General features: G+C 37.2%; 2 protein-coding genes across 6 annotated transcripts in view; one reads left to right on the plus strand and one right to left on the minus strand.

Annotated features, from left to right (window-relative positions):
- The window catches only part of LOC111343032 (TBC1 domain family member 23), an 11,010-nt gene extending 1,389 nt beyond the window's left edge, over positions 1–9,621 (minus strand). Inside the window, exons 1-17 of one of the 2 annotated variants that reach the window (XM_022950166.2) lie at positions 9,473–9,621; positions 9,253–9,361; positions 9,064–9,169; positions 7,798–8,002; positions 7,015–7,138; positions 6,426–6,550; positions 5,972–6,018; positions 5,042–5,145; positions 4,595–4,708; positions 4,054–4,152; positions 3,438–3,608; positions 2,995–3,037; positions 2,652–2,752; positions 1,961–2,008; positions 1,484–1,584; positions 963–1,048; positions 175–307 (exon numbers count right to left, since the gene is read on the minus strand). In XM_022950166.2, coding sequence (XP_022805901.2) covers positions 175–307; positions 963–1,048; positions 1,484–1,584; positions 1,961–2,008; positions 2,652–2,752; positions 2,995–3,037; positions 3,438–3,608; positions 4,054–4,152; positions 4,595–4,708; positions 5,042–5,145; positions 5,972–6,018; positions 6,426–6,550; positions 7,015–7,138; positions 7,798–8,002; positions 9,064–9,169; positions 9,253–9,361; positions 9,473–9,507 — 1,751 coding nt within the window. In that variant the 5' untranslated portion in view covers positions 9,508–9,621. The remainder of the gene's footprint in view (positions 1–174; positions 308–962; positions 1,049–1,483; positions 1,585–1,960; positions 2,009–2,651; positions 2,753–2,994; positions 3,038–3,437; positions 3,609–4,053; positions 4,153–4,594; positions 4,709–5,041; positions 5,146–5,971; positions 6,019–6,425; positions 6,551–7,014; positions 7,139–7,797; positions 8,003–9,063; positions 9,170–9,252; positions 9,362–9,472) is intronic. The other variant, XM_088727270.1, reaches the window with a different exon arrangement.
- A 372-nt stretch (positions 9,622–9,993) lies between these two features.
- LOC111343030 (uncharacterized) lies at positions 9,994–20,916 on the plus strand. 4 transcript variants are annotated; one of them, XM_088727262.1, is made up of 3 exons: positions 10,017–10,105; positions 12,389–12,440; positions 17,634–20,916. In XM_088727262.1, the coding sequence occupies exon 3, from the start codon at positions 18,618–18,620 to the stop codon at positions 20,433–20,435; it is 1,818 nt and encodes a 605-aa protein (XP_088583388.1). In that variant the 5' UTR covers positions 10,017–10,105; positions 12,389–12,440; positions 17,634–18,617; the 3' UTR covers positions 20,436–20,916. The 4 variants fall into 4 exon arrangements, with proteins under 4 accessions (XP_088583386.1, XP_088583388.1, XP_088583389.1 ...); XM_088727263.1 differs by lacking the exon at positions 10,017–10,105 and adding an exon at positions 11,667–11,865; XM_088727260.1 differs by lacking the exon at positions 12,389–12,440 and having other exon boundaries at positions 9,994–10,105.
- Positions 20,917–22,607: the final 1,691 nt, after the last annotated feature.

Below are 22,607 nucleotides of genomic sequence, written 5' to 3' on the forward strand. Positions count from 1 at the left end.
AAACAGTTTCGAAACTTTTTCGATTCCCGAATAGTTGGAGCTAGCACGGTTCTGCTGTGATCAGAACCTGAACCAGTTGTTGGTGTACTGAAAGCAGTTTTCACCTCTCTAAAAAGTGACAGTACAGTAAAGACAATAGTTGTGCAGTTACAAAATTTCAATGCTATATAGCACCTTGGTGTTAAGAATCCATGTTTGATGATCTGATGGCACTTAAAAGAGGCTACCGCATCCTTGCGATGAAGCCACGTATCTATATTCACTGCTTCTTTTCGTGTTTCTTCCTCTGAGCTAGCACTGCCATTATCTAGAAGGGTGAAAAAAATTTTTAGAAAGCTTCATTTTGTCAGTTGACTGGACGTTATTTAACCATTGCATTGTGTATCTCCCTTCTTACAAAATAGTCACCCTTTCAAGATACCAACACATATCAACATGGAGCCTACATATACATTGTAAACCCCTCTTACTCCTTAATCTGAACACCGACAAATAAGGGATAGAAAATGAAAAGTAAACTGTCATGCACACGGAAAGGGATAAACACTCCATATCAAAACTATAGACGATTATTTTAAAGACATAAATCTCGTTTGACGAATTGAGTCTAAATTTCTAATCACAACTAAAGTAATTGCAGGAGAGAAAGCCGTTGACGGGGAATGAACAAGTCTGTGCCTGCAACAACTGAGTTCAGATAGCCTTATTTCTGGTGTGACGCAATTCCCTTTCGGGGCAACGAACGGGCCACTTACATTTTCCTCGCTTCTACACCTGTAGCTTATTCTTTAGTTGGTAAAAAAGTAAAATCAGCATTTGGGAGAATAAGCAAAGGTTTAAATGCTATCAAAGCTTGAATTCTCATTTCTTGTTTTCTTGTTTTGAGGTTTTACTTTCTTTTGTAGTGAACTAATCCATCTTATTTCTAAAGAAACTAATGTGGAATACAAATCAATGATTACCTCCTTCTTCATCTTCGTCATCAATACTGAACACTGGTTGTACGTTTCTATAAAGCTTGCTCTGTCTGTCTTTCTCACTGACGTGTCTGGTACAAAATAAAAAAGTTCTGCTCAATGAACATGTCACTCACGGCCTCTCCGTCCGCAGTTGAGTTACATCGTCTATAACCCAAATATAGCCACAAAGTAAAAAAAAACCACCCTGGTAGTTATCACGTATAACCAAAATTTCAAAAATTGTGCACGAGAAATAAATCTATGGATCACGTATGCCAAGATTAGTAAAAAGATAAAAGCAGATTGCTTTATGTTCTATTTAAAATTGTTATGGCTTGAACTCCTGATGGCAAAAATGCATGTAGCACTAATTAGACAAATATATAGTTCCATGTTTGCTTGTGAAATCATTATAAAGCTGGTAAAATAGCTAAAGCTGTTATCCAGATCTAGATGAGTTAAACAAAGAAACACCCAAAAAAAACACAAGCATAAATTGTCATTTGAGGCTACAGGTTTGTTACCTTTCCACAGGTTGATGTGATTCAGCGATGTATTGTCCTATTTTCTGCTTTACATGAGTCCCTGATTTGATAGCTGAGGACAACATACTAACTAGGCTGCCCTGTGTGTGGCAAACAAGACTATGTTATGGATCAAATTGTGCAATTTGAGTAAAAGATTACTTTTGAAGCCAGAAAAGGTCTGGATTATCCTGGAACTGTTCTTTTAAATACCAAAACCATAATAAAGGAATATGTTGAAAGGAGCAACATTTGAAAATAAAGAAACAGACTGAAACTGATTGAGTTAAGTACCATTTTCAAAGTAAACTAAACAAAAAATGAAGTAAACTTAGGAAACTAAATTGTTTAGCAGTAACTTTCCCTCTGAAACCCACTGGTAGTTGCTGGTTGTTTTCTCACGTGGTTTCATGCAACTCAATCAATCCACAGCTGAATATAATTTAACACTGTGCCAGATACTGGTTAAAAACTTACTCTAGAATCACTGGGGCTCTGTTCCCCTCTTGACAGTTCATGATAACTCTAAAAACATTCATCCATAAATCAGAAAATAAAACAACATTTCATTCTCGAGAGGAAGGAAAGGATCAAAAACTGAAGACAGAAACAAAGATGGGACACAAAGAATGAGAGAGAAAGTGAACAGTAATCATGGACAGTAATTCTTCTCTACTTCGAGTTAGAGTATGAGGTTTTGGCAGATAGTTATGTTGAAATGGTAACCAATAACAGAAATGGAAAATTGCGAAATGACACACTGAAAAAAAAACTCAGAAAAAGACATTTATATAGTGATTCTTCCTGTATCTAACAAATTTGTGTTACTATCAGGTTGTTTTTTTCAGCTCCTAAAAGTTGTGTACACTGAACTTTTTTATCGTTATTATCATTATAATCACAGAGAAATGAACTGAATGCTACATTCTAATCAGGCAGAACAGGGCAAAAACTGTAACCTGTGAGCCATTGAGTAAAAAATAAATGTACATTAACTAATCCTAAAAAGCTTTTCCATTGTGTCTATGGTCCTCCTTCTAACAGGAACTCAAACTGCCACTTGTCAATAATAATGCCAACTATCATAATAATTATTATTAGTATGATTATTATGATTATTATTATTATTATTATTATCACCATCATCATCATCAATACAGGTACTTACTTCATCTTCTGAAAAGGCTTCAGGTGTACAAACAATGCAAGTGTTTGGAGTGTGGTCTGCCAGTCCAGTTGATAAGTTGTCAGACAATAATTCATGAAGAGCTGAAAAAAAAAATAAAATAAAATAAAATTTCAATGGAAACAAAAGTTAACTGCACAAACTGTCCCAGCAAATTCATTCTACATTACTCATGCCCATGGCAATTTTAGAATAGACTAACAACCGTACATTTGTGCTGACATTAACTCTGGCTACTGAGCATAAAGGTATTCAGTGCAAGGGTATTCACTATTGTATTCCAGGTTTAAACACAACATTTCAGTTTCTAGAGAGAGAATAATACCTTGGTATCCTCCTCTGGCAATACTGACATACTTGGACTTTTTCTGGAAAACAACAGAGCATCAAGGTCAATCAGTGAGGAGATACCATAAGATATGGAATTTTCTAGAATGAAGGCCACCAGACCCTGGTGGTTTGTTGGTTATGGGGAGGACCCACTCTTTATGCATGGATCAATCATGATGAAAAACAAGTACAAACATACAGGCATGCTTAGCATGGAAAGGCTATGCATGTACAGTGTGTGAGCTATCCTTCTGGACAGAAGATGGATCCTCAATGAATTTCTAACAAACATTTTCTCAAAAGGGCCCACCTTTAAAATTCTGCCATCTAATTATCACGTTACTTATTCAACTGATAGCCCAAATATAATTTGAGTGACCCACACCTACTTTAGCAAACCCATGCAATAACATTAAAAACTGACAGTTACATACTTACCTGAAGAAAGTTAGCAATAACCATGTGAACATACTGGTCTTCTTCTTCACGCCCTGAGCCAATAAAGCACAGGTGTTCTCCACTTGCAGCGGATCCTGCTTCAATAGACTGTTGCTGAGTAGCAAACAATGCATTCGCTGCTGTAGCAAACTCTGATGGGGCTTGTAACATCTGTAATCAAGGATACAAATATATTTCACTTTGGACACTGATAATTTTAACTAACATAAATTTCAAGTAAATCATTTTAATCGATTCATCAAGTATAATTTGTATAAGTGTACAATTTGTTTACCAACAGAATTTAACAGAAATTTCAGTTAGGTCAAAGTTTTGAGCTGAAATAGGATGCCATAAAAAAATTGTACTTCTACTATTAGAGACCTATATCAACTTGAACAATTGATAACAGTGCTTCAAACACTCCTTTGCCAACTGCACCTTTCAACACTGGTAAAAATATGACATTTCCCTCTAGATAATATTATTTATGTTTTATGTTAAGCTCTGCTTCTGGCCCATGGTGATCAAAATGATATCCCCTCTAAAAAATCCAAGCACTTTCCTGCTTCCCAGGTCTTAGTCATAGACTTAGGAATGACTGATCTGTTCTTACCAGGTTAGCATCCAAGTGGAAGGCAGTAGGAAGATGGCCACTGTTGTACTGATCTGCTGGCCTGCAGTCCACCACAAAAAATCTCACACCTACATCCTTCTATACAGGCACAAAACATGATAATTATTGTAATAACACACAACAAAATTGTTAACTTAGAAATTTACTACAAGTATAATGCTCTGTGCAGGTTAAGCCTTTATACAGTCAATGCAGGAAAATATCATTACGTTTTTCCACAGTAAATCAAAATGTTGAATGGCTATTCCTGGCTGTTTGTGTTAATTAAGAGTATATAGCACTCATCCATCATACAGATGTCTCTAATGCATGTACAGAAGTTTACTTTTGAAGATCAGAGTTCAAGCACATTATTTTTCAGCTCTTAAAGAGCCACAAATCAAACATGTTACTACTATTCAGCACCAGAGCTACAAAACATGCGACAGACATCACTGCCCTGAACTAATCATTCAAGACAACTATCATGTAAAAGGATGCTCTAAACTTATTACTCAATTCACAAACATTATTCACATACTTTAGAGGACTGATTCACTTCAACAAGTTCAGACACAGAGACTGGCAGACACAATGCTTGAGATACACTGTTGGAATTGATGGTTTTTATACCAAACAACTGGTTATAATATTCCTGCAAGGAAAAACAGAGCAAAATCATTTCAGACCAAGACTTGTGATCCAATTATTAATGACTACAGGTATAATGCTCTGCTTTTAGGCTGATATCTGAGTTTATCTATCTGGGAGGGGTTTTCCATTTTCTGATAGGATGAGAGCAATATTAAAAAAACATTTCGATAAATATTGATGTTAACATGAACAATAAATAATGTACATCATATCAACACTAAAATTTTCCATTGTCATTTTTACATATTTTGTTATTTGCATGAATGTCCAATACACAGTTGCACTGTATGGTGTTGAAAAAAACTGTCTCAAAAAGTGCAGCTGTGGCACAAACCTTTCTGAAAGACTGTGGTGTTCTTGAAGCATAATACTCAGCTAATGAACAAAAGTCTTCAATGTCATCTTCCTCTAATTGTGAAGGAATGGAAGATATTGTATCTGGAAAATGAAAACAAAAACAGTGTCAGAGCAAACAGCAATTTAATACAATTGTGATTCTCAACCGCCTCCCGGTTAGCTCAATTGGTTAGAGCGCCAGATTGTGTTTTGCGGGAGGTAGAGGGTCCAAGCCCTGGCCAGACCAATACTCATAGTCTTAAAATAACTGAGGAGAATTTGCTACCTTTCTATAATCGAGAAATGGATAGATATTCTAATCTTCTCAGATAAGGATGAAGAAACCATAGGCCCCGTCTCCTGCAGGGTTAGGGGTAGGAGACGTTAATTTCCCATGCACGAGATTACTGTGTCGTGGATGTCCTCCCCTAGGGTGGGATGGGTGGGAATTGGCCCTGAAAAGCCCCCATGGGGAGTGGTCAATTAACCTATGTAACTTACAATGTTTTTATATGTTGAGCACACTTCACATTCAGATTATCTCCCCTGAACTACAGTTTGTATTGTGCTGGCTTAGAACATTTGTAAATGTAAAGTTAAAACAATGTATTCAAAGCATGGCATTCAGAAATTAACCTCAAACTCAAAATAACTTGATATTTCTCCAAGGATTATGATCATACACCTGTAACAGGAAAATCTGTACCTAGTCTCACTTCTAACCACTGTGACTTTTCATTCATTTCAAACTACAATACCCCTCTAATTTCTAACTACAATACCCCTCTAATTTCAAACTACAATACCCCTCTTATTATTATTATTATTATTATTATTATTACTATTAATATTATTACTGTCATTACAGTCAGTATGGTCCACAGAAACATAAACAAGAATTACCAGCTGGCACAATTATTTCTCTTACCTAGTAATTCCCTTTTGTCTTCATGTTCCATCTCAAGAAGCATGTCTCTAAAATGAAAATTTCACAAGAGTGTAACACACTCTTTTTTTAAAGACAGTGTATGTCCAACTGTGGTCCTTTCTTATGGCATAATTTCTATCTTTTGAATTCCAACAACTGTTTGCTTGACTTATGCTCAGGATTGCTCTAAATCACATAACCATTAAACTATGCATTTATCTACTAGTTTGTTTGGTTAAAATCTATCTAAGACATATAATCCATAGCTATTTTGCAAAAGATGTCAAGTACCTAAAAGGTTGGGAGGCTAAGACTGTGACCCTAACACTAGGGCAGTTGTATAACATCCAACCATGAAATCTGAGAGAAGTCCGGGTGTCTATTACATTCAAACCACAGAGTCACGATAAAGCACAAGCCCATTAAATACATTGAGAAATGTTTTAGTTCTCACCTGCCATTAATGACCATCACAAGCATAAGGAAAAAGACCAAAAAGGGATCAGCCTTTAGGAGATACACATCCCAAATGGCTCTTAACACATTTGTTTCACAGGCTACCATGAAGAGGCTTCGTAACTTGGAGACAAAAAAACAAGTGTGGAAAACCTTCTCTTTTACGGAATAGGTAGAGTTCAGTCTCACTCGCTCCGATGAAGGGCTAACACTCAAATCGTCAGCTTTTGTAGTTGTTAAGGTGGCCAATTTACCATTTCAACTTTGTTGATATATCCAAATTATTTCGTTACCCCCACCGACGCAGCCCCAAACAGTTTCTTTACAAACTATCAGCCTTTATTCAGTCTCCTTACATTGGAGAATTACCTTCTCATTTAGAAATAAATTATAGAAATATTACTCTTTCCTGTACAAGAATTGCAATCATTAAAGGGATTTACTATTTGAATAAATTGGCCACCATATTGCATTGCTTGTTTCCACAAACATATAAATTAATCAATAACAAAAATACATATCTAAATGACAAAAAAAAATGCCTCATGCAGGAAAAGTATCTATTGCAAGAAGATGCAGATTCTTACCCATGTCTGACAATACATATCAGGCCAAAGTTTTTTAGATTCTAAGAAACAACACAGTTCAGGATCATGGTACTGTAAGAGGAGTCTAAACAAATGAAATGGCTTTCCATCTTGAATGCAGTCTCTATAAACAAAATGAAACAAAGAATAGATGAACAAAAAATGATGATTAAAACAAACAAGTATAATTTAAGTAATCAATCAGTTGGACCTCATTTAACAAACCTTCTACCCAACCAAAGAACACAATCATTATGGTATTCACCCTGAAGTTAACCTTTTAAATACACTGTGCATCAGGAAAAAATAGTTCTACATCATTCACATAAAATCCACGTGTAAACAAAAGCGATTGCTCATTTGCCATTGTTGTAAGTTTTGTGCGTAAAACCTACAAATCAAAACTATTAAATCCACATTAAAGATTTTATGTTCAACTTGCTGTATTTTCAGAATGCTTTAGTGTGACAACCCAGACCGTTATTTAATTCGGACTGGATGTTCCACAAGATCTGAAGATATGATTAGTTAAATGAAAAAGGCTGTGGAGCTGAAATGTACATGTATCTTACCTTCTCCAATTAATCGTTTCATCACTCAGTTTTGCAACATTACATAAATGTCGTTTTGAATTTAAAAACTGAACTTGTTTGTTTTTATCAGAAATTTCTCATGTATAAAACTCATCACAATTCATAACAATAAGAGGAAGTGAACATAACTTAAAATAATAGAATTGTCACAATTCAAACCACTTAATAAGTTCATGAATTATGTAGTAACCTGGGTATGTATTTGTAAAGCATTGCATAAAAGCAGTTGTAAACATCATTCATGGGCAGCTCCAACATCATAAAAGGTGCAAGCACTTCTGCTAATCCACTGGTAGGATGGTACTTTTCATTACGAGATTTACAGTAAAATGTTATGATGCCTTCCATGTCACGTGCCACCTCTTCTGCTTCATCTTCTGGTAGCTGAAGGTTAGCTGCAAAAGGGAATATATTTTTTTTTCTCAACTTTTATTTGATTACTTTACCATAACTATGGAAGGATACATATGTGTGGTCCAAGTGTAAAAAAAAAAATTGTGTGAAATAAAATCACAAGTGAATCGAAATGTAACAAATCCATTTACAGGCACACAGTGAAATAATTCAAACAAAAAGAGATACATTGTAATTCAATCTATTCAGTTACCAAGATCTGATTATGAATTCTCCCCTCTAGCTGCTACACATTTCCTTGAAAATTGGTTACAAGAATTTGGTGTTCAATCAAGGCAACAACTTCTACCTGATAAGTTTCCATATTCTCATTAACTGTTTGCTGGATCATGGATAGATATTATGGGGAGAAGTTACAGGTTAAGCACCTCTGGGAGTGAAAGGGTAATAGTTGTTGCCATGACTGTTGTCATTTTAAAGGAAGAGTGAGGAATTAAACTGGTAAATAAAATAAAAATAAATGAAAATAAGTGGTCACCTTAGAGAAGGAGAAGTAAGAAGAGCCTCATTAATGTATGTGAATATATTTTTTCATGTATTGAATAACAAAAAATAAAACGTGAAGGTTGATTTCTTTTTTATTTAAACAACCAGAGGCTGGGATTACTCTAAATTTTGAAGCAACTATCTCCCCAAAATATCATTGAAGGTACAAAAAGGGTCTCAGTTTAGAGCTTTTCAACTTTCGTCATACATTATGGATGAGGCCACCACACTCCAGAAAAATGAAAGATGACTTCACGATCATCTCCAATTTAACGCATCTTAGCCTGGAAATAATCGCTAATTAAACAGAAATGAATTGAAAAAGTATCCTCAATGAGCACACAAAATTCAAATTTCACATAGAAACTGTACACGCCGACATTTGACGCTTATAATTCACCAATAGTGAACACTAATCAAAGCGAGTCTCTGTTGTTAATTCTCTACTCAAACACAAGATTTTAAAATTAATCGGGCCACTTTTTAGCTAACTAGCTGTTTCGTACTCAAACATAGACACTATAGAGAACAATGGATAATCCTAATTAACACTCACCGGCTCGTAGGCGACAGTCATCCCGAATAGTATCCTGTTGATGAAGATCAAGAAGTCCATCCCAACTTGACAACGCATCTGGTTTACCAACCACGTTTAGACAAACCTTAAAAAGTAAAAGATACTTCCTCCATAAATATTCACGCCTAAAGTCTTCTGCATATTCACTGTAGAAGATTAAATAAATACCTTCCAAACATCAGCTCGATTTTCGGCCGGGATTTTATGACCTTTACAAAGTTCCCGCAATCTGTCGATGTCCTTTTGTTTTGACAGCGCCAAAACTAAGTCTGTGTGCCTGAAATAGGTCATTTGAAGATTTTTTCAGTGTAATTGTAGACTATGGGTACGATTTTCGATCCGAATAAATATTCAAAACAATTATAACCAAAGCATTTGATGACTTTACCATCCTACATCATCTATTCCACCTCCTTCCGCCATTTTGTAAACGTCATCATTGTCGTTTTCCCAGAATTCTAACCATAGTTGTAGGACTGCACTACGTCCAAGCAAATCGCTCCTAAAGATGAGAACCCTTCTACTAAGTGGAAGGAGAAATTCTTACCGTTCGCCATGAAAAGAACAGTCAACGTTAACCTTCGAATGGTTCCAATTTCTCATTAAAATTACTCGTTACATACAACTCTGGATATGAATCACACAACACCGCTTTATTAACACCATTCGGTGTTAACACCAACGCAAATATACAGCTGAGTTATCCACAAACCAAAATGAACATCGAATGAGATCAAATAGAATCACAATTTCCAACGTGTACTTCATACTTAGGATGCAGAAACAAGGTTCACATCAATTTGAGGTTCACGTGCGCCATAAATAAGGATGTACGAGGTTAACAGAAAACGTTACTCGAAACGCACGTATTGCGTACCTATGCATGTCCTAAAGCCTCAAAAGAACGATGGGATACTTAAGATAAGCTAAGTCATCAGGGATTGAACCGGGATATGTTGCTCTTTTAGTGCAAAGCTGCTTTTCCTGAAGCGTTTGATGCCATCTTGCGAAGTTTGTAATGGTGAGTACATATTTATTCCCTAGACAAAAAGGAGAGGAGTATTTTTTCCAATTTCCTTCGTTTAAAATAATCACACTGAAATCCACGTTCAAGTAAATATGACTTTGATAATTCTGACCGGAACGAAAAATTCCATTAAAGGCCGGATCACTTTAAGTCATAAGGAAGGGTGATGGCGCTTTACAAGTATATAAGGATCTTTGTTTCAGGATTCGTCTTTCGTTCATTTGAGGTTAGATTCATTTCAAATCTTTGTCATGTATAACTCGTAGCAATGTTTTTATTTTTTTTATTTTTTACAATTTCATTCCTTTCTTTGGTCCCCGATTTGCGACCAATGGTTAGAGTTGGCGTCTTGAATTGCGGCCAAAATTTTAGCTATGTGTGACACATTTGAACAATTATTTAGTCACTGGAGAGCTCAAAGAGGATATCTCGTTTTCACAATCATTTAAAGCATGTAATTAAAGCAAGCAGACTTATCAAAGAAGGAACGCGAAGTTATTCGACAAAAATCTGCTTATTAAGCATGTTAATTTACCAACGTGTTCATTCGCACTACTTTTAAACCTGTTTTGCTTGTTGAAAGGGTCACTGAGGGAAACTCCCCCCCCCCCCTCCCGTATAAATTGTAAAGGTGAAGAAATTTTGCCTATTGATGTCTGAGCTGATAAGCAGCATTACTTGTTTTTGTAAATGTTAAATTGTGATATGTGTTAAACTGTGATATGTATTAAACTGTGATATGTGTTAAACAGTGGTATGAGTTAAACTGTGATATGTGTCTGGATCAGCGTCATTTCGACTTCCATCGTGCAGTCACAATAACAAGAAGTTAGTTGCTTTTTATCATTATTTTTTTACTACCTAGGGTTAAGAGACTTTAAAATTTGAATAAGAAAAATTCAATTATTGATTCTTCCGGGAGTTTCTTAAAGGAAGATAAAAATAGATTGATGAAAAATAATCTATAAAACGCACTTCAGTAACAAAAGTCATCGATTGTCTTTGTTCAGTGGACATCGGCAGACAGGTCGTGACCCTGTGTTGAAAAAAATGAAAAAGAATAATACACGCATGAAGACATAGAGGGTATTTCTTAAGAGTACATAGAAAATAAAACTGGACTGATGGGGAAATGCACTAATTACAATGTTAATATATTGGTAGTAGCCACTGTAAGCGCGATTAGTGGGTTTTACCATTTTGTGATCAGTCAAGCATGTCAGGGCATAACGATGTCACAAGCCCTGATGTATTACCAGAAATTGACAGAATGCTCAGCTTTCAGACTTGTAAGCAGGTAAAGATTTTTATGGCTGGGGGATTTTTCTTTCGTTTATTTGAGGTTTGATTCGTTTCAAATCTTTCCATAAATTGCTCGTGACCCTGTTTTTTCCTCCACTTCCTTCACGTGTGATGTCTACCCTTTGGTCCTTGATCAACGACTGCATAGTTCGATTTGGCATACTTAGTTGCAGCCAGAATTTTAGCTAGGTATGGTACATTAAATTAAGCATTTCGCCACTAGAGAATATGAAGAGAGATTCCTAGTTCTCACAATGATTTAAAATATAATCGCATGCAGCAAGTTGACTTGCTGAAGAAGGAAAGCGAAAGTATGCGACAAAAATGTGCACATTAAGCATGATATTTTACTGGAACTTTCATATTCATTGGCATGGCTCTCTGACGCAGTTTTTCGTGTGTCGAAGGGATGATCACTTCGAAAAGAACTTCTCCCCTTACGAATTATACAGGTAAAAGAAAAACTCTGCTTGATTGGTGTCTGTGATGATAATGTGACGGTAATTCTTTTCACGGTTGTAAAGCTTTGATGTGTTTAGGAACGCTTTAGTTAAGACTAAGGACTACGACTCCTATCGCGAAGTCATGCAAGGAAATAAATTAGTTGCTTTGTGATTCTTCTTTGATTCACAGTTGAAAACTTTGAAACCTAAAGAAGGGTTTAATAGTTGTTACTTGCAGAGTGAAACAAATCATCACTAAAACATGTCAAAAACAACTACTTGCATCTTCTCGTCGTCAGAAACCACTTTGAAGTTGTTTTGTCAAAAGATCATATTCTAATCAGGTCGCGACCCAGTGTTGAGAAAAAATAAGAAAAGATTAAAACGCATGACGAGGGGGGGGGGGGGGGGGTAATACGCCAATTACAGGCCAAATCATTTCAGAATTAACATACAAGCCTCTCAACAGAATGATGTGCTATTTTTTACAAGCTATATCATAAGGGATAACTTATCGATATTGCCCTTTTAGTACGATGCTGCCTCTCCAAATGCGTTGCTGCCATCCTGTTACGTACAAAATGGTGAGTAAATGTTTAGCCTCAACGCCTATAGAAAACAAAACATTTTCCCCCTTTTGTTTAAAATGTTCACGCTGAATTCCACTTTCTTGTGAATACGATTTTGGGAATATTCTAACCGGAACGAAAAAAAGTTCTAATCTACAGTGGGCCGAATCATCTGGATGTGCATGTGCATGTCCAAACAAAACGCTCATTAGGCAGGATCACTTAAACACTACAAGCGTTTTTACCGAGAGGTCGCAACGTGCCTGAGAATGAATCGTAGATGCAACGTGTGTCCCTTAGCTCACTGTTATCTGAATGTAACTCAAAACGACATATGCAGTATAATTTCCTAAAAAAGGAAGGGATTTGACATTTTACAAGCTTTTAAAGGATTCGTCTTTCGTTCATTTGAGGTTTGATCCGTTCTGAATCCTTTTCATGTAAAACGCGTGACATTGTTTTTGTTTTTTTCAACTTCATGTCTTTCTTGGTCTTCCTTTGGTCCCTTATCAGCGACTGCATTTGTTAAGACTTGGCATACTAAATTGCAGCTATCACTTGAGCTTTGTCTGTCAATTTAACAAATTATTTCGTTACTAGAGTTCGAAGAGGATGCTTCGTTTTCATACAATTATTCTAGGGATATAATCACTGCAAGCAAACTTAGTAAAGAAGGAATACGATGTCACTTCCACAAAAATCTGCTTATTAAGCATGTTACGTTACCGACGTGTTCATTCGTATTAATTTTAATCCTGTTTTTCTTGTTGAAGGGATTACTGAAGGGGAAAACCCCCATAAATTGTAAAGCTGGAGAGTTCTTTTCCATTATTTGTGTTTGAGCTAATCAATAGCTTTCGCTTTGTGCAGTCACGTCAATAGGCCTAGGGGGTACATAAAAATAAACTAACCTGGACTGGTGGAAAAAATACACTTATTACAGGGTAGAAATATTAATGATATAGGTTCTAAGCGCGACTGTGTTTCATGGTTTTAGTGACATTTTGATCTCAGGGAGCATTAAACGAGACATAATCTGTCTGTCAGAAATTAATTGTCAAGAAGCCAGCTTTCAGGCAAGGAGCTCGAGGACATCACGAGATCTGATTTATTTTGAGAAATTGCTATGACGCTTACTTTTCAGAATTTTAAGTTTATAAAGTTCTTCTGTGAAAGATTTTTTTTCTTTCGTTGATTAGAGGTTTGATTCGTTACAAATCTTACCGCTGTGTTATGCCCAGCGGGACAAACTTACAAAAAAGCAAGGGGGGGACCTCTCCCTCTGCCCACTAACAAAGGAAATTAGTTGACTTTGAAACCTGACTCACAAGGGTTTAATTATTGTCACTTTCTGGAGTTTCTTAACAGAATATGAAAACAGATTGTTTGAACAGAAGCTTATGACCTAGAAGCTTTTAGGTATGTCTGAGAGCTTAGGTTTACCGTGAGCGCGAAACTTGCCAATCAGAATTTACTTCCTAATGTGGAGTTGTTTATTACGGTGGCCCATAGGGGACATGACACATTTCTTTTTTATCGCGCGATAAAATCAAAATATCGCGCGATAAGTGGAGATTATCGGGCGATAAATAGAAATTATTGCGCGATAAATGATAAATTATCGCGCGATAAATGGAGATTATCGCGCGATAAATGGAGATTATCGCGCGATAAATGGAAATTATCGCGCGATAAATGGGAATTATCGCGTGATAAATGGGAATTATCGCGCGATAAATAATAAATAATCGCGCGATAATTTTTATGATCGCGCGATAATAATTATTATTAAAAACTAGATCATTGGCTAATGCAATTCAAGACTTTTTTATTGGCTTAGCCATTATGGTCTATCAGCCAATTTACCATAATCTACAAATATGGCAAGCGTACGTTTCAGCTCAAGATTAAAAGGAGCTAAGAATTTAATAAAATTTAATAATTTAATTGAACGTTTTTAATAAAACAATTATTCCACGAGCGCTTGTTGGATATGAGATGATTATAGCCAACTCGGCGCTACGCGCCTCGTTGGCTATCTATCATCTCATATCCAACGCGCGCTCGTGGAATAATTGTTAATTATCGCGCGATAGTTTATCATTTATCGCGTGATAAATGGGAAACTTGTTAGGTCACGTAATCGGCTGTCACGCATGTTGTTTCCGTGGACGACAATGACTGCCACAGTTGAGGAGCTATGTTTTGAGGTCAACAGTTCGTTTTATTGATGTACAAAGATCATTTAGCAGTACGTTGCAATACTACGACACAATGCTCTGTGAATCAGTACAGTAAACCTTGATTTTGCGAAATCTTACGAGATGCCGAGTCAGGGATGAATGTCAGTGTCTGAGAACGAGAGTGGATTATCTAATCTTTCTGATTACATTGCAGGTTTGTAAATTTCTAGAGGGCAGATGTGTCGACAAGAGCGTTGTTGCCAGGTTTAAAAAACCCTTATCGGTAATGAAATGAAACTGCTTTATAAAATTATTGGCTAACTATATATTCAGTCTAATTTTCATCTAATAGACTGCAGTCCGAGTCCGTTGAAATTTTGTATTATTTATTTATATTTTATGATAAATTTTTGATGATTGCAAGAATTACACTGTTGTGTTACACTAAAACCTTGAAATAAACTGTCATCAGTTTGCTCATCTTCCAGTCTATACTATATGCCCTCTAAATTTCATTGTCGTTGCTCAAATATTCTGGAAGTTATGGAGGTGAAGCGGGGGGGGGGGGGGGACAATTCGCTTCCCTCCCCGGTCTGAAAAGGTAAAAAAAAAGCTCGGGCCGAATAAGGTCAAATTACTTCGTACACACGAGTAGTTTCACAATGCTCATAGGCTTTTAAAGTATCCTCTATTTCGCACAGAAATATAAACACAGTAACTTTAAGACATATGTCACCAGAACTGTCGGTCCTCTTTTGCCAGAAAGGCCTCGCACACAAAGAGAGGGTGGCATTAGGGACACACGAGGCTAGGTTTTCGGGTGTAATTTATTCCCCTTTGAAAAAAACATCATACAAGAACTGAACTAACTGTTGTCGATGTGATAAACCAGATCCACGAAAAGGTTACGGACTTCTAGAGCAGTTGAAGGCACTTACAACTGTCGCTCTTACATTATTATATCAATCAATTCTCTGCGTTCCTCCAAACAATTTGTGGGGCTTGTTCAGTCGCAGCATTCACCATCAATCACATCAATGTCATCTAGGTCAACTTCTGTCCGGTAATCCGTTGCATTTGTCCATGCAGGAACAGTATTGGTTAGCGCCAAATGCACCAGCGATTAAGAATTGACTACAGTCTTGTTGTCCAGAAGGAGACCGTACGAGTCATAGTTAAAGAATTGGATCCTGCTGGCGTACAGTCACGATCATAATGTGTTTTTTGTTTGGAGGAATGCAAAGAATCGATTGATATAATAATTGATAGAATATTTGAGCAATGACAATGAAATTTAGAGGGCATATAGTATAGACTGGAAGATGAGCAAACTGATGAAAGTTTGTTTCAAGGTTTTAGTGTGACACGATAGTGTAATTCTAGCAATCATCACAAAGTTATCATAAATATAAATAAATATTACAAAATTTCAACGGACTCGGACCGCAGTCTATTAGATGAAAATTAGACTGAATATATAGTTAGCCAATAATTTTATAAAGCAGTTTCATTTCATTACCGATAAGGGTTTTTTAAACCTGGAAACAACGCTCTTGTCGACACATCTGCCCTCTAGAAATTTACAAACCTGCAATGTAATCAGAAAGATTAGATAATCCACTCTCGTTCTCAGACACTGACATTCATCCCTGACTCGGCATCTCGTAAGATTTCGCAAAATCAAGGTTTACTGTACTGATTCACAGAGCATTGTGTCGTAGTATTGCAACGTACTGCTAAATGATCTTTGTACATCAATAAAACGAACTGTTGACCTCAAAACATAGCTCCTCAACTGTGGCAGTCATTGTCGTCCACGGAAACAACATGCGTGACAGCCGATTACGTGACCTAACAAGTTTCCCATTTATCACGCGATAAATGATAAATTTCCCATTTATCGCGCGATAATCTCCATTTATCGCGCGATAATCTCCATTTATCGCGCGATAATTTATCATTTATCGCGCGATAATTTATCATTTATCGCGCGATAATTTCCATTTTTCGCGCGATAATTTTTCATTTATCGCGTGATATTTTGATTTTATCGCGCGATAAAAAAAAAATGTGTCATGTCCCCTATGGGCCACCGTAGTTTATCTTTTTAAAAAGATTACTGAATGCGTAACTTTACCGCGGTACTAACCGGAAATAAGTTATGAAATTATAGTTTTCAGATCGCAAACTCGACCATAGTTCAGAGAAACGACCAAACTTATATCTATAAAAGGATACAAACCACAAAGCTATTATTATAAGGGCTTTGCATGGTTTGCGAATTCAGTTTACGGCCAAGTTCATTGTTATTCCTCAACACTACAAAATATTGTTACATTCAAACAATGGGTATTTTACCCCGCAAGCGGGTCAGAGCAGAGTTAAACACCTAACTTAGCTTGCAGCTAACTAGTGAAATTGAACAATTTAGAGCTCTTTTAATGAACTACTGCAACCCAGTTAGTCAATCAACATCTAACAAGCAAACCATTCATTTTTAAGCGGACGTACAAGGATGCATACAACTCACTTCTTTTTTAAATAAATAGAAAATTTTCTCCCATAAAGTCATCATTCTACTTAAATTTTTCAGAAACAGGAGACAACTTGGTTTCAGTCTCATAAGAGAATAAATGCCAGATAAAACCGACACACTGCGACAGATACAAACTTTGCCGGTCATCGATTTACACAAATTTGTCTTCAAAACGAGCTGATAACATAAAAACTGTGAGCAAAGGTTGGTACAAAATCAAATTGACAATGAGGTTAAAACACTTCATTCAAATAAACAGCACGTTCTTTGAAAAGATATCTGGTATAACATATAGTTGATAAACTACAACTCTGTGCGCACTTTAAATTTTGGTGGGAATGCTGTTTTAGCGTAATTCATGTAATCAACTTTGAAGAGCTCCCTTTTACACGCCCGATATTGAGCATGATAAGAATAGTAAAAACTCTCCTAGGTCAGCATTAATAAGAACTGGAATTTTATTCAAGCTTTGACGTTGTTTCCGAACAGGATTGAAAACTTCTAAAAATATTCCGACTGACAAAGGAAACAGCTTCAGGAAACATGGTCTACATCGAAGAGCAGCTAAACTACTTTAGGATTTGTTACATAGTCACCACTATATTGACACCGGCACTGAGATCAATTTTCAAACAAGAATGGGATCGCCTTTATCCGTCGGGAGAATGGAATGATACACCTAAAAATGGACAGGACTTCTACAACAAGGAGTCAACTGGGAGCCAGAAACTTACTGCTCGTCTACTATCGAAAATAAAACAAGGAAATAGCGCAGAGTGGGATTGCACAACGTTCTTTTCTGTACTCCTTCACTCCAACTCTATCTCTCGCGGACTTAGCCCAGTGGTTTGTGCGCATGTCGATGATCTCAGACGGTTTCGCAATGAAGAGTTTGCTCACATGCCACGGGGCCAACTGTCAGTGGAAGCTTTCATACTTACTGTCGATAGAGTTGAGACTGCATTTCAGGGTCTTGGTCTTTCCGCTGTCAAGATTCAAGAGATTCGTAAACAGCGAAGTTTCCCAACGGAAGAGCTTCAGAATGTTCAGATACACGTCAATAGCCTTTATCAAGAACTGTGCGAAACTAATGCCAAACTACGAACCTCAGAAGAAAACTGCTTGTTCCTTGAAGAACAATTAAATAACGATGTTTCCTCATTTTGCATTCTTTCCCCTAAACCTTTCCACGAAATCGCAACTCGCAACGGTGAGGTTTCCAAAATCATGAAACAGCTTAAAAGTCTAAGAAAGAGAAACAAAAATGGTTTGAGCTTCTACTATATTTCTGGTAACCCTGGAAGTGGCAAATCTCTACTTGCCGGTCTGGTTGCTGAAGAGTTTTACAAAACGGCTACCAGAGACCGTAATTCCCCTTCTTTCGTGATGACTCTAAGAGCTGAAAGTTTAAGAACGCTTTTGGGATAATACATATCACTGGCGCAACAGATCAGGTGTCCTGAATACGCAGTGATGTGCATCGTCGACTCGACAGATATGCAGCTTGAAGAAAAAGTGAAAATCCTAAGAGATTTGATAGCAGCAAAAATTCGGTTCTATAGATCGTGGCTCCTGGTGATCGACAATGTTACTGATATGTTGAATATACGTGATTTCCTTCCTCAGCCTGGAAACGAACAATGGACCAAAGGCCAATTGCTCATCACAACACAGATCACTTCATCCATCCCTTCTGACAACTCCTTTGTTTCGCACATTTCCGTGAGCAGAGGTATGAAGCCGACTGATGCACGTTCCTTTTTAACAAAGATCTCTGGCATAAAAAAAGATGGAATGGAAGATAAGGTTGCAAAGGCGTTAGATTACCAACCTCTGGCTTTGGCAAGTGCGGGTGTCTACGTCAAAAAGATCCGTGAACGTGTAGTTGGTAGAAAATTCGGCTGGAAAGAGTATCTAACAAACCTAAAAACCGGTATGCGGGCCGTAACCGAAAGGGAACTAGCACGGACCAACTCGAGCTACAGTGCATCTATGACTGCAGCAACAAGACTGGCCATTGAAAGAGCGATGAACAATAACGACGTTGTGAAAAGCGCATTTACTCTCCTCTCCCTCGGTGCTCTTCAGCCCTTGCATCTCGACATCGTTACCAATTACATTTTGAATGATAACAAGCACTTGGATAAACAAGAAGCTGCTCTCGAGATCCAAGGCTATTCGTTGCTGATGCTCGAAAAAAGACAAAACGGCACTTTCATTAGTGTGCATCAAGTAGTACATGACGTCATGAAATCTGCAATCAAGGAATTACGAGAGCGCAATAGACATGTCCAAGCTGTTGCTGTTGCTTTAAAATCATTCAATCAATTCATAGAAATCAACCTACCACGTACTTTGTGCAAAGGGGACTGTGTTGCTGACAGCAAGCATCTCGTTCCACACTTGAACGTACTTGTTCCAGAAATTGGAAACGTTTCTCTTACCGAATATGAAACTCAAGTCATCGAAGAAGGAATTTTCAACGATTCCAATGCATTAGAATCAGATTTAAGCAAACTGGGAACAATTTGTCTAAATCACTGTGAATTACCTGGCGCTAAAGCATACTATGACATAGCTTTGAAACTAGTTGAAAGAAGGGGGACTGATGTAGATCTTGCTTATAGCTACAGCCAGTTAGGTATTGTACTCTTGCAAATGGGTGAACTAAAACAAGCCAAAGTTCATTTAAAACGTGCTCTGGATATCGAATTGAAGAGGCATGGACCCAAGCATGTTATGGTCGCGCGTACTTACCATAGATTGGGTATGGTCCATCGTGCCTCAGGTGACCTAGAACAGGCCAAGGAGTATCATTATCAAGCTTCAGATATTCGCCGGAACAATCTTGGACCTGAGCATGTCGAGATGGCAAATTCATACCATCATTTGGCTAATATAGAATATCAGTTGATAAATCCACAAGAGGCAGAAAAGCTTTACAAACTCTCTCTAGACATTCAGCAGAAATGCCTTGGAGAAAACCATTTCTATGTGTCGTTTTCCTACGTTGGCCTGGGAAATGTACAGCGAACACTAGGGAATGCTCGAAGGGCCAAAAAGTTTTATGAACGTGCTCTAGCCATCAGGCTGGAAAAACTTGGACCTTGCCATATCGATATTGCTCATATTTACAGTAACCTGGGTCATCTAGAGTATGACTTAGGTGACTTGCAAACGGCTAAGAATCTTTATCAACGTGCACAAGAAATCCTGGTGCAAATGCTTGGACCTAGGCATGTTGAGGTCACTAACATGTGCCGTCTCTTGTCTAACGTAGGATCGAAGTGACTAGGATGGCGTTACTATGGACATGGCTTTTACAATGAGATGAGAAAACCTATCCTCGATAGGTTTACTCGCGAGGAGCCCTACTTCAACACATTTAGTTTTCCGAGAGATGATGTCCAGCAAGTCAAGGACACAGTAAATGGTACCGACACACAGTTTTATAAAAAATATGACTCTACTTATTCTGAAATTTCATTCATTTATCGTTATGATGATCGCACTAAGTGCTGTGTAATTTATAAATCAGCATCTCAAAAGAAATTACTTTTCAAAATAGAGGACCGACAAGCGTAAACGCATGTCTTAAATAAAGTATTAGAAACGCTAGTTTTGGTGGCTTAAGCTAAGTATTATGAGAATCAAGTAAAAAAGCGGAGGATGTAAAAAGGAACAAAAAAGGAAGACAAATTTCTTTCAATAGTAGAATTCGAGTTAATGTTAAAAGCCAACTGGTGAGTAAATAAAGTTCTGTTGGAACATTTATGTTGCTCATTTTGGTCCATTTTCCTGTGATGGCTAACCAAAGCTATTAGAAATGATTTCTTGCAAAAAAGTCATTTTTTTTTTACTTGTTTTCGAAGGAATACCTAGCGCCAAGACCTAAAATATCTCAGAAATAAGGGAAGAAAATATATCGCCTTCCATTTACATTACACCACCATAAAATCATCCAACTTGATGTGGGAAAAGCCTTTCTTCCTTTTTTACCATGTTGCTGCAAATGATAGAATTGAATACAAGTAAACCTTGGAGACAAAAAAAACGGCGCCTTTTCAGTTCAGTTGGGAAGCTATGAGTTGTACTTTAGGCTGGCAGCAGATGAAAGGATAGTGGCAAATATAAAACCAGAACAAAAATGAGAAGGAAAAGCTCGACTTTAGCCTCTAGTCTCTAGTTTGCACAATAGCTCACGATCACTTGAGCCGTGAGTTTTATGAAGAGAGGATGAGGTGCCATCCACTCGTGGTTTTGTCCAGAAAACATGTGGCGTTAACCCTTTATACTCTGCGCACATGCCAGCACACAGCGCGAGTTTGATTTGAAATCCAAAGTATGATTTCGGACCAAAATTGAATGACAAAAAATTTAATTACCACATTATTACATCCATTTTGGAATAAAAAAATTCAGTTTCTCTAATACAGGAATTTTTAGTCGTACAGATATTTTTTTCATCCAGTACTGGGCTGATTTGTCAAAAGTTGCAAATATTTTATTTTATTCAATCTGATGGTTTTTGTGTGTCAGTAAAGCTTGGCTGGAAAAAAAGATGTCATTAGAATAAGAAATAGGGAGGCCAATCAGATTGCAAGGATCACCAACGATTTAAAAATGGGTGTAATAAAGGTTTTAATCGTGTTTTTTAAACAGAGATGAAAGCTTTCGAGATGTGACGCCCGTTCTATATTTTCGGTTAGTTCTTCTCTTTCTGACAAGCTCCTTGGTTTTTATTGGAGTCTTTTTTTGCCTGTACCATGATATTTTCTACCTCCTCAGAGGCATTTCCATGGACACTAGGTTTGACCTTGGTGCTTAATTTTACGAGTATACTACAGGTACGTGTAATATCAACCATTAATTTTTACCATTATGGTAAAAAGTACTGGCAACAGAACGGTATCAGCAGTTACTGTTCTGTGGGAAATTAAATCAAAGGCTTTCCAAAAGGACTGTAACATCCTTATCATTAAAAGAGTAGTGTCAATTCCACAATCTTTCTTGTAGGGAAATTGATTTGAATGAATAAAGCATGGAACTGATTTCCTCAATTCAGAATCCAAAATCAATCTCTTAAAAAATTCTCATTTTGATGTCAATGACTGCTATTGGTTCAGGCTAGTCCAAAATAGAGATATTACTCTACAGGGGAATAAGTCGCTTATTTGAAGTCTTCCAAATCTTTGGTAAATGCTGTAAACCCAAGGAGACATCCAGGACATGAGGTATGGCAGGTGAGTTCCAAGGCATACTCCAAGATATAAGTCATATGTATACTTCGGCGAAGTCCGTCGCGCGGGTAAAAACAATCAGTGAAAAAAGTTGATGTTAGCACGCTACGGGGAACTCTTGGAGTGGAACGGGAGCTCTATAAGTGAGGCGATCACTCATGGAGCTCCCGCGGCGTATCGGTGTCACTCCAAGACTTCCTCGCAGAGCGCTAACATCAATTTT

The sequence above is a fragment of the Stylophora pistillata genome, chromosome 7 (assembly GCF_964205215.1).
Source record: "Stylophora pistillata chromosome 7, jaStyPist1.2, whole genome shotgun sequence".
In the NCBI taxonomy this organism is placed as follows: Eukaryota; Metazoa; Cnidaria; class Anthozoa; order Scleractinia; family Pocilloporidae; genus Stylophora; species Stylophora pistillata.